Here is a 14035-nt window from a genome sequence, read left to right on the forward strand (position 1 = left end):
GCGAAAAGGCCTCATTCCAAGTGAGGACACTGGCCTGTTCGGTAAGCGCTCGTCCCTGTCTACACAATACAAAATTCATTCCAATATTCATAACAGTAACATACCTTGCATAAACAGGGGCTGCTCCACACATTTCAGAACATTTAATGCGCTGCCTGTACATGTTTCGCGTAGTCATGTAACAATGTTGCTTCTCCAACTTCATCAGGAGAAACATTTAGCTGTCCTCATACATTCTGTGATGCCCAGTTTCTCTTCAAGAAAGATGTTGTTACGCATGTTAAAAAACACATTTTTTTCTGGTGTTGCCACAGCATGTTGTTTTGTTAACTGAAAAAAAGAGTTTTCAAATCCGGAATCTTTCACTTCTCATGTAAGTCGCTGTCATGGCAGCAGTTTGTGTCTAAGGCGCAGTGTGGCAGAATGTGAAGATTTTGCTGCACCTAGCAGTGTCGATGACTGCTCCGCTGTTGAACTAGCATCTTCAGATGCTGCAGACTCTATTGCGCAGTCTTGGCAAACAAGAAATGCAGCCCTGTTTTTAATGAAATTAGAATCATTTCACCTTGTACCGTCATCCGTGGTGCACAGTATCAGTGCTGAAATTCATGCTATGAATTTATGGTCCGCAGACCGCAGGCTCAGTGTTATTGGTCAGATACTTCACGAACAAAACATAGATGACGAAGCATCCGGCAAAATTTTCTCTGCATTAAGCAATGAAGAAACCCCTTTTAATACAGTTGTTGGCGTGTTGCGAAGTAAATATGCACGGCACGACTTTTATAAAAAAGAATTTAAAATGATAGAGCCAGTCGAGATGACCTTTAAGAATGAATGAAGTATTGATTATGTGCCAAATAAGCAGTCTCTTGCTGCGATGCTTGCAGACGTCGCAGTGAAACAAGCATTAAACAAGGGTGCTGTTTGTGACAGCCAGTATCTTTCTGGCTTCAGTGATGGAAACCTTTGTAAAGAGTCTGCCTACTTACTGCAGAGCAGTGGCACTATTCAGCTGGTCTTGTACCAGAATGCATTTGAAGTGGCAAATCCTCTTGGATCGGCAAGAAAAAAGCACAAAGTTATGGGGATGCATTACAGTGTTGCTAACTTACTTCACACTTTACCACAAATGTGCATAATATTCAGTTAGTGATGATTTGCTTTGAGTCGACAATTGTGAATCTAGGCCACCATGCGGTGATGAAGACAGTTGTTGCCGAATTTAAGGACCTTGAAGAAAATAGAATTATTGTGGGAAGTAATCACTTCAAATGTGCCTTTGTTGCTATCCTGGGTGACAATTTGGGAAGCCATGGAATTGGTGGCTTCACAGAAAACTTTTCTATGTCAAGGTGGTTTTGTCGATACTGTGAGGTCACGAAGGAGGACATTCTGAACAACCCCCATTTACTGGGGCTGCAACGCTCACATGATGAGCATAACTGTGTAAGCATGGCCGAACAGGGTTACTGTGACTTGGCAAAAGGCGTGAAATTTGACTCTTCTTTTAATGCCTTGGAGTGTTTTCATGTGACGTCTGGGCTGCCACCATGTGTTGCTCATGACATTTTAGAAGAGATCGCTCCATTTGATTTGTCACTACTTTTAAGCACATTGTTTGTAAAAAAAATGGTTTACAGTTGGACAGCTAAATGAGTGAATCAAGAATATATCTCTAAGCCATCGGGACGCTAAAAGCAGGCCAGCAACTCTTCTGAATAACAACAGCTGTAAAGTGCGTGAGCATCCAGTTGAAATCTATTACTTGATAAGACTGCTGCCTATTCTCATCCATGATGAAATTACTGACTGTGAAGATGAGGTACGGAGCTTGTACTTGATGTTAAAATCTATTAATATTATAGTTATGTCTCCCAAGCTTATTATTACTCAGGTTGAGTACCTCAGGGTTCTTATTGGTGAATACATCACTGAAAAAGACTTTTGCAGCAGTGCCTCTGAGACCCAAACATCGTTTTTTGAGCCATTACCTCGATCTTATTTATCGTTTCGGTCCATTGGTTCATTTATCAACATTGCGTTTTGATAGTAAGCATTCAAACTTCAAGCGCATTATCCGAGCCTCACAGAACTTCAAGAATATTACACTTACAATGACGAGCAAGCATGAAATGCTTCAAGCATATTGTAGGGCAGGAAATGTTATCCCTGACTATTTGGTGCAAGAAAAGTACTTTGCATTGCAATCAGAGATCCCAGATGCCATGATAGTGCGTGAACTTCGCTCGCAATTCCCAGCACCAGAGTCAGCAGAACTAAGCCTTCAATTAACCTGCAAGGGTACTACTTATGAAGCTGGCTCTGTTATCTTGTATAGTGTAGGTGCGTGTTTGAAGGCAGCGAAGATTAGCTGTTTTGTATTCATTGAACGGAGTATTTATTTCATTGGTGCACCTTGCACAAACGAAGAATGGGGTGACAGAGGCCTTAAGGTAGTTACCTTCACGAATGAAGATCCGGTGTGTATGAAATATGAGCAGCTTGTTCACAGGAGTTTATTGAATGTGTATGCTTGTGCCTCTAGGAATGTCCTGACTCTTAATCATGATGATGACTTTGTTCATTATGTGTGAAAGGAATGTTTTTTGGATTACATATACTTGGGGGAGATTTGGTCGATGTTAGTCGAAGACACCTTTCTTTTTTTAAGAAGTGTCATAGAGCAGTGAGATTTCTTGCGCCTACGGTGTTTTCTGGCCCATTTCATAACACGTTAGTTGTTCTGTAGTTTCAATACAAAAAAGAAAACAGATTTTTGTGCATGCTTTTTCAATACAATTTTTTTACAAGGAATGTAAGCAAACAGTTTAATCTGCAAATAGCTTTTCGTGCAGCTCCCAGCTTCTGCAAAACCCTGCAGTAGTACTGGACACCTCCTCTTCGAGAGGAGGAGGAAGAGGAAGACGACGCTGCTCGATCTATAGCCACCCGATTCTTGGCCGATCCCCCAGTGTGGGTATGTGCCATCTTTTGATAGGCTAACAACAACAACAACAACAATGTTGTCACCTCAGCTCAGTAATTTTGCTTTGTTTTCTAGTTATTAACTAGGATCCATCCTTGGAAGATGGCCACGTCTTTAAGGCGGTACTGTCCCTACGGGAAGAGTACGGAAGCTCCGGCGCCGGTATCCTTAAAGGGACAGCGCCATCCGAAGGAGCCCAGTGGGGCGGAGGCGGCCATGGCATCACATGGCGGGGATCTGCCAGTCATCAGGAACGTCCAGCAGTGCTGCGCGTCATCATCGCTCAGTGGGGACGACTCAACTATCGTCGCCTCTAACGAGGAAGTGGCTGACATGGCGGAAATGGACAACGATGGCTTCAAAGTGGTGAGTCATCGAAAGCACCGGACAGTCGGCATCCCAGTGATAGTTCAGCCAAAAGAGAAAGGTGTTGACTTCAGAGAGTGGAACCCTATCAGGCTGTTCGATGATATTAAAGTACTACTGGGATCTGCTCCCATTCGCAGTCGCTTCACAACGCAAGGGGCTCTTCATCTAGATATCTCAACGAAGAGCAAGTAGACATTCTTCTGCGGTGCTCTTAGTTCGGTGGCATACGAGTACAAGCCCGGTTGCGACATTCCTACATGACTAACACGTGTTATAAAGGAGTACCAGTGTGGTATTCGGAAAAAGCCCTTCTTGACTACTTGAAACCGCAAGGAGTTCTGCACGTGCGACGGTTAATGCGCCGGGTGGAGCCTGGAGAACAACAATGGGCAGCGAAGCCTACATACTCTTTTGTGCTAACGTTTGCTCCGAACACCGAGCTCCCTGGAATAATTGACCTTGGTTTCACCAAACATGCAGTCCACGAGTTCGTTGAAACTCCTCCCCGGTGCTTCAGGTGCCAACGCTTTGGACATGTAGCGAGAGTTTGCAACAAACATCAACGTTGCAAGCGGGGTGGTGGTGGCCATGATTACAAAAAGTGCAAGGCAGATTTTGCTTGCGCTAATTGTGGAGGTGACCATCCAGCGAGTTTCAGTGGCTGCACATTCCGTGAAAGCGCCTTACACCGTCGCAAGTCCTTCATTAGTGGCCCCAAACTACAACCTACTGAGAAGCCGATACATGGAAGTGAAGAGTTCCCTGCGCTCGAGTCGGAAGCTCGGGACGTGGTAGCAAGCGACGTCGCTGCACGACCTGATCCGAGCAAGTCGGCAACGGCCTCCGAGGGTGAGCTGGCTGGTCGATCTGCTTCTGCAAAAAGTGTCCATGTTCCTCAGCGACCAAATCACAGCAAGACTCGACAACATGGAGGACATCCCCTTGCCTTAAAAGGGATGCAGACACCAGCTACCGTGGCCAAGAGTGGGTCCCAGTCCCCGTCTTTTGTCGAAGTGGTGCGCCAGTGCGTGCAGCAAAATAAGGAGCTCAAAAGCTGGAATCTCTCCGACCTTCTACGCATTTTGTTTGATGTCCTGCGTTCATTTAGCCAAGCGATGCAGCCTGGCACTTTGAAGAACTTTATACAGCTGGTGCTTTCCTTTGAGACCTTGATCACCGCCTTTGCAGAGAACTTCAACTACTAGATGGCTAGTTTTATTCAACCTGTTGCAACTAAAAACCCTAGAAAAGTGCCGTTTATCATGCAATGGAACTGCACTGGGATTCTAAGTAGATTAGCAGAACTAAAATTGTTCTTGAAAGAGACCTGTGTTCCAGTACTGGCCCTCTCGGAGGCTGGCTTGCCAAGCAGGAGGTCTTTGCCGGGATACGTCGCGAACAAGAATTGCAGCATAAAGTCTTTTCCCGCAGGAAGTGCCGCCCTTTACATACAAAGGGAGATTCCTCATGTGGCTTTGAACGCCACCGATCTTTGCACCGACAGTATTGATGTAGTGGCTGTGAGGATTCGGCTCGCCTTCCGAACTCTGTCCATTGCATCAGTATACGTGTCCTCGCGGAAGAAGGTCGATTTGGCTATGTTCCTCCAGCAACTTTGTGACCGCTGCCCAGCACCCAGAATCACCTGCGGTGACTTCAACGCCCACCACCCTGCCTGGGGTGACAGGAACACAGATCCTCGCGGACGCCAACTTGTAGAAGTCATCGACAGTTTGGACCTGTGTGTGGCCAATGACGGAAGTCCCACTTTCTTTCAGCCTCCAACCTCACCCACATCTAAAGACTTAACCTTACATTCACCTGACGTCCGTGTGCATTGGTCAACTAGAGCTGACCAAATGGGAAGTGATCACTACCCGATATTTGTGTTTACTGCCGACTTCCATCTGTGTGGTCCTAAAATTTTCCATGTTGTTAATTGGGACAAATACAGGGAGCAATTAACCTGTGTTTCCGGTGATGTGACAGACAAAATGATTTATGCCAAGATGGCTGCTACCACGGCGCTCAAGCTACCTGATCATTTTTCGACTCCGGATTTAAAACTCAGGAACCTCTGCGCAGCGCGCAGAAGGGCGGAGCGACAACTGTTGCGGAAGAAGGAAGACAGAGCCTTGAAGACAACTTTCAACAGGGTCAACTCAGCGATTAGACGTCATGCGAACAAGCTCTGTAGGTCCCAGTGGGCATCCTTTTGCGCTAGTTTGACTGTTTTGTCACCGATAACGAGAATTTGGCGTGTCGTTGGCAGTCTTGCTGGTGGCTCTCGTTCGAGTAAACCTTTCGAGGCGCTTGCATTGCGCACGCAGAAACATCTCGTGTGCTTGGCAGAGGAATTTGCGGATGCATTTGTAAATTCCAGACCAGGCATTCATCCCTGCGCTCTGCCTGCTACGTCTCCGTCTGTAATGGACGCCCCGTTCACACTTCGAGAACTACAGACAGCACTCCGCAGCCTGCGGCGTCGCTGTACACCAGGTCCTGACGGCATTACCAATCAAATGTTACAGAACCTGCCTCTGGAACACCGGAAGATGCTCCTAACCTATCTCAATCGAGTGTGGGAGTCTGGTGACGTTCCCCCTTCATGGAAGGTGGCTTGTGTAGTCCCACTGCTGAAGGCCAGCAAAGAGATGACAGACGCGGCCTCGTATCGTCCTGTATCGCTGACGTCGTGTGTGACTAAGATCATGGAGAATATGGCAAGTAAGCGTTTGTCTTGGTGGCTTGAGGATAGAAGGGTACTACCAACATGCATGACTGGATTCCGCACAGGTTTAAGCGCGCAAGATAGCGTCCTGAACTTGATAAGCCACATTTAACATCAGAGTGCCTTTGGACTTTCAACACAAGCTATTTTCCTAGACGTATCAAAGGCTTATGATAGCGTCCTTCAGAGCTCAATACTGAATAGTCTGCAGGTCATAGGCGTACAGGGCTATCTTCTGCGATTCATTCACTCATTTCTCAGTGATCGTAAATTTCGAGTGCGGTTAGGCAGTACTATGAGCTCCGAAAGGGCGGTATCGCGAGGGGTACCTCGGGGTAGTGTCCTGTCCCCAACGCTCTTTAATGTTGTCATGGCTGGCCTTCCGGCAAAAGTGCAAAAACATTGTAGGCATGTCCATATGTCGATATATGCAGACGACATTTGTCTTTGGTTAACCGGATATCAACACAAACGCTTAGCTCTATTAGCGCGACAGGCCGTGGTTTCAGTTAAAAGTTACCTTCAAGATGTTGGGTTGACTCTCTCGGTGGAGAAATCTAGCTTCGTCCTGTTTTTGGTAGGGGACGACAGTATGCGCGGCTGAGCATAGACCTTGATCAGTCTTGCCTTCGTCAGGTTAACCACATACGTTTTTTGGGCGTCGCTATTGACTCATGTCTACAGTGGCGACGAGCTGTGGACTTGATTGTGGCTTCACTATCTTCGCGTCTCAATGTGCTTCGTAGAGTTGCTAGTGAGCAATGGGGAAACCATCCTGCTTCAATGATCAGGCTTCACGATGCCCTGGTGACAAGTCGCATAATGTACCAGCTCCCTTTAATTTCCCCCTCGGTATCGCAGCTGGAACGCCTTGAGGTTTTGCACAGAATGGGATTAAGGAGGGTTCTCGGCGTTCCGCAGGCTGCTCCGAACAATGCAGTACTGTATGAGTCTCAATCGAAACCTCTTTGGCTAGCCGCTTCACAAAGACTTTTGCTGCAAATTGGCCGCCTCAGAGAGACTGTTGCCGGGAGAGCGCTTCTACAGCGCCTTCGAAAGAGATCGGAGTCCCGGGCGTACATGGCTTTAAATACTCTTCGTTCTCTGGGTCACGACCTTCGAGATCGACATAAGACGTTGAAGCCACCTTGGTCCTTTCCGAGCCTCGATTGTTCTTTGAAAATTCCCCACGTTCGCGCTAAACGGAATTCTCCTTTAGCGGAAATGCGTTCGCTGGTACTGGAACATCTTGAGACCGAATATTCCAGTCATCTTCAAATTTTTACAGACGGCTCTGTGGACAAGGTCAGAGGATCTAGTGCAGCTGTTTTTCATATTCCGTCTTTGAAGTATGATTGGTCTGTTCGTTTTACTAAAGTCGTGTCCTCCGCAATGGACAAAAGCGTTTCCATTGAGGCAGCTCTAAAGAAGCTAGGGTGTTGTACGCCTCAACCTACTGTCATAATTACGAATTCAAAATCTGCCCTTCAAAGGTTAGAGTACGGGTTCCCCACTGATGCCTTGAGTCTTAGATCCCTACGTTTGGTGCAGAATCTAATAACAAAGGCTTCTCTTTACTTTTTCAATGGTTGCCCTCGCACCTAGGTGTCTTAGGCAACGAGATAGCAGACAACCTCGCCCATACAGCTCTCTCTGGGATTCCAGTACATGGAGTCCCTCATGAAGTCAAGCAAATGTTCAGAGATGTGGTGTTGTGCAACTTCAGTTCTTTGTGGAGCTCTCCTCATCAGCCATATGTGACCAAGGGTCTCAAAAGGTACCAAGCCACTTTGCTGCACAACGTTCGCACGGATTCTGCTCGTACGCCGGCGTGGATGTATAAGACTGGCCTAGCGTTGTCACCATTGTGTTCAACGTGTGGTGTGTGTGGTGACATAGAACATTACCTCTTGTGCTGTACTTTGTACAACGCGGAACGGGCTGTGTTATTCGGATCCCTCAAGAAGGCAGGAGTTCCGCACAGTTCTCTTCAGGACATTGTTTTCCCGCGCGTTAGCCAGTCGAGTAGAAGGGATGCTTCTCGCATTCTTCTACTTTACTTGCAGGACACGGATTTGGCCTCTACATGGTGACCTCAGGAGTGTCTATTTGGGTTTTTGCGGACAGTTTTTCTGTGATTTCTATTTAGGTGTCGCTACGGTGGAGCAGTTGCCGGCAGCAACCGCAAGGCTAATCCCACGGGTAGTTTACAACCACTCAACTCAACTCAACCTCCTCTTCGACCGTGTATTAGTACTGTGATTAATGTGGTGATGATTGTTATCTTGTTTTGTGCACATACCTTAAATAAATGAAGTTACAACTTGAATGTTCCTTTCTTTACCAGAGCATGGAATCTGCGGCATCAGCAATACGAAGAATAGTTCCAGAACTCCCTGAAGAAGAACTTGTAACTCTTGTCAATATATGAAGTCAGAAGGCTACCAGCATGAAAAGGACCTCATTTACATAGAAATTGATGATTTCAAACCTCACTTGAAGTTGTTCTATGCACGTAAGCTCCTTAGAGGGCTCAAGACCAATGGCAATGATGGACCACCCATTAGCAGTGGCGGAAATGCTGAACAACTATTAACAATGCGTGAAAAATCAGCCAGCAATTCCCAGACATCAACTATTGCAGCCACAAGCACATCTCGTAGGTGGCTGCAGGTGTTTAAAATCAATTGGGCAGAGCTTCCAAATCAGCTGATTGCCGATAGTAAAGAGGGACAGAGGCCAAATCCACAGATGATGCGCCGACTTGTGAAGCTGCTTGGGGAGGCAGTAGCGAAACATGATCCAATGCCTGGGATGGCAGCAGTGAAACATATTGCGAGACTCGTGAGTATGGAGTATCCCAAGTCCTTTGCAGACATGACGTCTGCAGGGGATATCATTGGCGATAACGCCGCTTCATTTTACTGGCAGCTGAGCACATTCCTTGAGAACAAAAGACGGCCAAATCGGAATGCAAAGAGAACTGACAATTTGTCAGAGCAGGTTGATCAACCTGCAGCAAAGATGCCAAAAGGGCCAACTGACTCTTATGGCTGTGTGGCCTGACAGCCTGATTGCGACCAAGAAACTTGGGAAGCTCTCAGTGAGAAAAGGTGTCTGCTATTGCAAACCAGTCCACCTTGTGAGAGTGTTTCGAGGCTGATGGCAGATACATATGCTCGGCAGCGCAGAGAGATTAAGGAAGGAAAGGTCACTGCGCAAAACATCCGGGGGCTATGGCCTCATCTGCTTGAAGAAACCTACTGCTTTGGGCATCTTGACACGCTTGTTGGTTTTTCTTTCTGTGAAATATTCATTCACGAATTGACATTGAAAGGACCAAAAGTTGTTGACTACATGCTGAAGTTGTCCAAGAATGGAATGCGAGCTTTGCTGCACACAGTGACATCAGCAGTAGACAAGGATCGACAGGCGGTTCCAAGATAGTTTTACATCCTGGAATTGCTTTGTGCTTTCTTTGGCGAGAACTACAGCCAAGTAGTCTCCTTTCATCCGGCATGCTCTTTCTTTTTTTCATATTTTTGCAGTGCATATCCTAGTAGGACATGCAGATGGTTCTAAGGTTCTACTGCCATTTGTGTTCCTAGAGAGAGATGATTCAACTACTTTGTTTTTCCTGTTTCTTCAAATTTCTTAAAATGCTCTCGCAGCTGCCGCAATGGCAGGAAGTACTCCTCAGCTTGACTTACCGAAATGTTTGGTGGTAGTCTTGCAGATCTAACAAGTGGCTGAATGCTTTCAGTGTTTAATTTGTGTACTAATTGTGTGCAGTTTCATTCTTGTATAGCATTAAGATATGGGCCTAATTATTTCAGCAATATTTATTTCCAAATAAATTATGTTCATTTTTATAGCTTATTGGCTATAACTCAAACAAGGGCCAAAAATATCTTTCGACTGGCGTATCCATTAGCCAGGAATTATTGAATCAAATAAATTTGTAGTCTTGTAAATTTATACCGCATTTTCATCCATTTCCGCTAAAATGATACTATACACGAGGTGTAGAAAGTGCCTTGATGACAGCAGGATCGTTGGAAGTAAGGTTCTGATTTATTATTGAGATGCGTGTATCTGATCACTGATGTTTTCTCTGGAGTCTAATAACATATGGCTTGTGAATTTCCAGCATGCAGCTGAAAGGGGGCTGGAAGGACTGCCAACAACACCGCACCTTGAAGTGATTGGTGTGTATTTGTTATAGAACTTTGGCTCAAAACATGGCTTGTACAGTGTATTTTATTATTCTACGATGTAACCTGATTTTGTGTAATTTCACCGTACTTAGTAGGACATATTCAAAACTTAGGAATGAGGCTTGCCCTGGATGAAAGGCTTAATTGCTGCTTCATCTTATGTATGTGCAGTTTGTTTAATAATTAAACATGATAACAATGTGCAAGTTCGGCCAGTAGTTTTCTATTCTTATTAGAGTGTAAAAAAATTTGGAACTCAGTAGCAGTACGGTTGATAAGTGGGGAGGGTGTGGCAATCTCCGCACTAAAAGGTGATATCCAGAGTTCATCGAGACTAATGTGCGGCATTTTGACTTGCCAAAAGCATGACGTTTTGCTAGAAAGCTTGAACGAAGCTGAGCTTGGCTAGGTACAAAATAGAGGGCCACTCTGGCTTTGAAAAGTTGCCTCGGTGCTTGCCCAAGTTTCTTTACCTCATCACTATTCCCCATTACTTAAAAAGGCCGAAGTATTCTGTCGACAAAGGTAATTCTTTTTTGTCTATGTAGTATGTTTACATGAAGCAATCGTCTTTAACAGATATAATTAGTGGCGTGTAAAGCACTGATAAGGAAGGGCATGTTGCATGTGTCTGTCTACTGCCAGGGTACCATAAGGCCTAGCAACAAGACACAGTATGGCTTTTTACGAGTACATTTGAATTCGGGTTCTCTCAGTGTACACATCGAAGGCCATAGAGCTGCTCGAATTATTGGATCACCCCTTTAGTGGGTAGCGTTTCCTTGTGACTAATTTTTTTCCTTGCAGAATCAAGCATGGGGGACACAGAGAAGATCATCGTTGCAGTGGATTCTGTAGAATTCATTTCTACATAAAGTCTTGAGAAGGCCATGGGCCTCGTCCTTGGTGCCTTCTTTGTGTTCAGCGTTGCGTACCCTCCCAACTGCCCCCTCGCCATGGAGTTTTTGCAGAGGTAAATGAGTGAATGTGGATGATGCGTTTGATAAGCAATCGGAATCCGAGGCAATAGTGTGAGCAACAGGCTTCTTTTTCCTGAGGAAAGGCACTCGCCCTCCTTAGCCAGTGCCTGCAAGTGATCAGTTCTGCCCTGTTCCCCTGAAATTCTGATGTCGTCACATGCATTCCTCTCGTGCATTTCTTCGTTCTCTGGCAAAGCACCGTGTTGCTTTTTTGGCACAGCTGTATGGTGATTTGCCAGTCACAGGCGTCTTTAGAAAGTAGAACGGCAAGATTATTGACATAGTGCTACTTGCCAGCAGTACATGCTAACAAGCCTTTCACATTGGCTAGCTCTGGAAATTGCGAGATGAAGGTCGGACGTTTGATTTTAAATTGCACCCAATTCTGGTATTCTGACACTTGCAGAACTGCGGATTTGATCATTGTCATGTGATGAATGCACCAGCCTGGCAGTTTGCATTGCCTAAACTTGGTCACGTGTCCTTTGAGTGCATCTAGATAACACTTTTCGGTGTTATGATTATTTTTTTGGTTGGTACTGCAAGAAAGGTGCTAGGACGAAGAACCAGATAGGACAGGCGCTACTGTCAATTATTCCTAAACGTAATGTGTGCAGCACTTTTATAAGCACCGACGTCAGGAAAAATAGGAGCGAGGATTAAGTGAAAATGCAGTTCTTTTAAGTCGCTCTACTATGTATCGTGTCCACTGGCTAATGTCCTAGTGCAACATTACAGTGTGTCTGACGATGGGTTGCGTCCACACATGTGGCACTTAGTTGCCGGATGCCTCTCTGCACTTTTAAAGGCCTCAGGTTCCCTTGTTACCATTGATGCAGTGCTCGCTTTAGCCTGTGTACAATCAGCCCCGAGAAAGTAGAGCTCCCTACCTCACCGTCTGGGCACTTAACAAACCTTTTGCAATGATGAATGTCAGTTTTTTCATTTTGCATTGAAACGGGAGACGTGACACATAGGCAGGACAGCTTCACAGGTACTGTCGCAACCATTACAAGGCACTTTACCCTTTCACCTGTTGAACGTTTAGGGGCTGGCAGGACTATTAGCCCGTTTCAAAAAAATTATGCTGTGATCCCATATTTGTCCAGAATTCCTCAGTACTTGAAATGGACAGTTGAAAGAGCCATCGTAAAGTCGGCTATGTCGGCACCTGAGAAGTTTGCCACCATTTGTGTCAACAGTTGCAGTGTAAAAGAAAAAAATTAAGACATTCATCATCGTGACAGGTTTTTTGATTGCTCAGAAGATTTCAGGTGTGAAATTCCGCTTATTTGTGGCCAAGAGCACAATATTAGAATGAGCATTGTGCAAATGGTAAGATGATGAGGCATGATAATGAGGTTTTTAAATGTATGCATGGCTGCCACATGTGCAGTTGCAGCCTATATCTGGACATCAGGGTGTTACATCAATACTGACCTATGTATGCGGCTGACAGCAGAAAAAACCGAAATGCAGAAAAATGCTCTTGCATAGTTATGGTTTCTATACTCTGTGCATGATCCCTGTACATGATGAGCACCTATTGTTACTAGATATACTATACGGTGTGTATGTGCAATTGTGGGCTTGTTTTACGAGTTGTAATAATGGTTACATTTAGGTACATCATCTATTGTTAGTGCATGTATATGTAGCTATTTAAGCGCACTACTAGTGTGCTCACATTTGTTGCTACCTGATTTTAATCTCGTCTTTTCATTTCGTAATACTGTGTGTTGCAGAAGGTAGTGCAGTTCACACATTCATGGCATTTCACGTGTGTGGGCAGAGTATGTGATTGGCACAGTTTATGGAGCATGGATTTATTCTATCCTCGTTTTGTTTCCAGGTACCTTGGGCATATCAACCCAACGAAAGGGCGCGGCAAAGGCAGGGCCTGCGGAATCGCACCTAAGTTGCTGAGCCTGCTGAAGGCACTTTAATTTATGTACAAATGTGCAAGTAGAAATGTAAATTTGTTTTTGTTGCATGGTTTATGAGGTACTGCCCACTGCAAGTTACTGTCATGTGGTCAGGTTCACCCCACTATATATTGACACAGAATTATGTTGAGACTTGTCATATTGGCCATCATACTGACAACACAGTTGCATTTCATGTTGACAAGCCAAATTTTGGAATGATTAAAAGCATAGCCATTTCAAAAATACAGCCTGCTATTACCTTGATGGCCAAATGCTGTACTGACAGTTATAGATTATTTCAAAATTGCAAAAAGTCTTGAAGTCATAAAAACAGTTTTAAAATTGACAGCTTGCCTTCGCAGACAATCAGCGGCATAATTACAGTTTGGCTATATTTTCAAATTGATAAAAAGACATCGAAGTCAGGAAAAAACATTGTCATTTAGAAATGACAGCTTGCTGTAACTGCTACGGTCAAATGCTATCAAATTGAGAGTTTGGCTGTATTTCACATTGACAAGAAAAACATCAAAATGATGGAAGAACTGTCATTTAGAAATGATGTTCTGCTGCCACTTTGATGGTCAAATGTCATCAAATTGACGGTTCGGTTGTATTTCAAATTGACAAGAGAGACGTCAAAATGATGGAAAAACTGTCATTTAGATATCATGTTCTGCCGTCACTTTGATGGTCATATGTCATCAAATTGACGGTTCGTTTGTATTTCAGATTGACAAGAAAATCAAAATGGTGAAAAAACACCGTCATATTAAAATGACTTGGTGCCATCATTTTAACGGTCAAATGTTTGGAAATAG

At 44.8% G+C, this 14035-nt stretch overlaps 1 protein-coding gene across 1 annotated transcript; it reads left to right on the forward strand.

Moving 5' to 3' along the window:
- The first annotated feature begins 67 nt into the window (after positions 1 to 67).
- On the forward strand, positions 68 to 13826 carry LOC144105358 (uncharacterized). Its single transcript, XM_077638500.1, has 5 exons — positions 68 to 2980; positions 3065 to 3355; positions 10240 to 10297; positions 11114 to 11279; positions 13139 to 13826. The coding sequence occupies exons 2-4, from the start codon at positions 3092 to 3094 to the stop codon at positions 11179 to 11181; spliced, it is 390 nt and encodes a 129-aa protein (XP_077494626.1). The 5' UTR covers positions 68 to 2980; positions 3065 to 3091; the 3' UTR covers positions 11182 to 11279; positions 13139 to 13826.
- Positions 13827 to 14035: the final 209 nt, after the last annotated feature.

This window comes from Amblyomma americanum, chromosome 9, assembly GCF_052857255.1.
Source record: "Amblyomma americanum isolate KBUSLIRL-KWMA chromosome 9, ASM5285725v1, whole genome shotgun sequence".
NCBI classification, from domain to species: Eukaryota; Metazoa; Arthropoda; class Arachnida; order Ixodida; family Ixodidae; genus Amblyomma; species Amblyomma americanum.

Bases quoted from the DNA above. Each gene is read 5' to 3' on its own strand.
- LOC144105358 (XM_077638500.1), top strand. From the start codon at position 3,092: ATGGCCACGTCTTTAAGGCGGTACTGTCCCTACGGGAAGAGTACGGAA. The intron at 3,356-10,239 runs GTGAGTCATCGA...GTGAATTTCCAG, and splicing joins ACAACGATGGCTTCAAAGTG to CATGCAGCTGAAAGGGGGCT. The intron at 10,298-11,113 runs GTGTGTATTTGT...TTTTCCTTGCAG, and splicing joins ACCGCACCTTGAAGTGATTG to AATCAAGCATGGGGGACACA.